Raw genomic sequence first — 1,057 nt, 5'->3', positions numbered from 1 at the left:
AGATAAAGAAAAATATTGTAACAAGGAAAAAGTATGGACACAGAATATGAATGATATGAAAGAAAAAATAAATACTTTAATAAATACAATAAAAGAGTATGAAGAAGAAAATAAGAATCTTCAAAATATTATTAATCAGAAAAATGATACAATAACAAATATAGTTAATGATATCTTGCTTGTAAAAAATGTGTATGAAGATTTAATAAAAGAAAAAGATATGAATGAAATAGATAAGAATAATCTTACACAAAAGATTAAGTATTATGAAAATGATATAATATGTCTTCAAAATAATATAGATAGATTAAAAAAAAGAAATAATAATTTAAATGAAGATGTAAGGAAAAAAGAAAAAATAATTATCACATTAAAAAATGAAAATATGTATTTAAAAAAAGAAAATGATATATTTAATAATAATTTCTTAAGTATCAAAGGGGACGATGATAAAATAAAAATTTATTCTACAGATTTGACAGATTCGACAGATGATCAAGAAAAAGATGACAAAAGAGATGACACATATAATATAAGTGATGATAATTATATAAAAAAAAAAAATGAAGAACAATCTTTAGAAAACGAAAAAAATATAAACAAGGATGCTTTTTTAAATAGTAACATTTTGAAGTTTGAAAATTATATCAATTATAATAATACTATAACAAATGATAATCTTTCTAATAATATTGAAAGAGAGAAAAAAGGAAATAACGATTTGTCAAAAAAAAAAAAAAAAAAAGATAAAGAATTAAAGGATTATTTAAAATCTGAGAATATTTCAAATGACATAGAAAAGAAAGAAAATAATAATGTTGATTTGATTATTCAAAGAAGAGTATGTAATGACAAATTATATAATAAAACAAAGGAGGATATTAAACAAAAAAGGGCGAATTATAGTGATGATTATGATAGTTATTCGGATATATCAAAAGATCAAGAAGGACATCATAATAAAATGGATAATAATAATAAAAGAGATAATTATCATAATAATAATAATAAAAGAGATAATTATCATAATAATAATAAAAGAGATAATTATCATAAT

General features: G+C 18.9%; 1 protein-coding gene across 1 annotated transcript in view; it reads left to right on the top strand.

Annotated features, from left to right (window-relative positions):
• The window catches only part of PGSY75_1339700 (hypothetical protein), a gene marked incomplete at both ends in the record, with an annotated part of 1,714 nt that extends 657 nt beyond the window's left edge, over positions 1–1,057 (top strand). Inside the window, one exon of the mRNA XM_018787441.1 lies at positions 1–1,057. Coding sequence (XP_018640182.1) covers positions 1–1,057 — 1,057 coding nt within the window.

The sequence above is a fragment of the Plasmodium gaboni genome, chromosome 13, assembly GCF_001602025.1.
Source record: "Plasmodium gaboni strain SY75 chromosome 13, whole genome shotgun sequence".
NCBI classification, from domain to species: Eukaryota; Apicomplexa; class Aconoidasida; order Haemosporida; family Plasmodiidae; genus Plasmodium; species Plasmodium gaboni.
The sequence above is the reverse complement of the archived record's forward strand: the minus strand, read 5'-3'. Positions and strand labels throughout refer to the sequence as shown.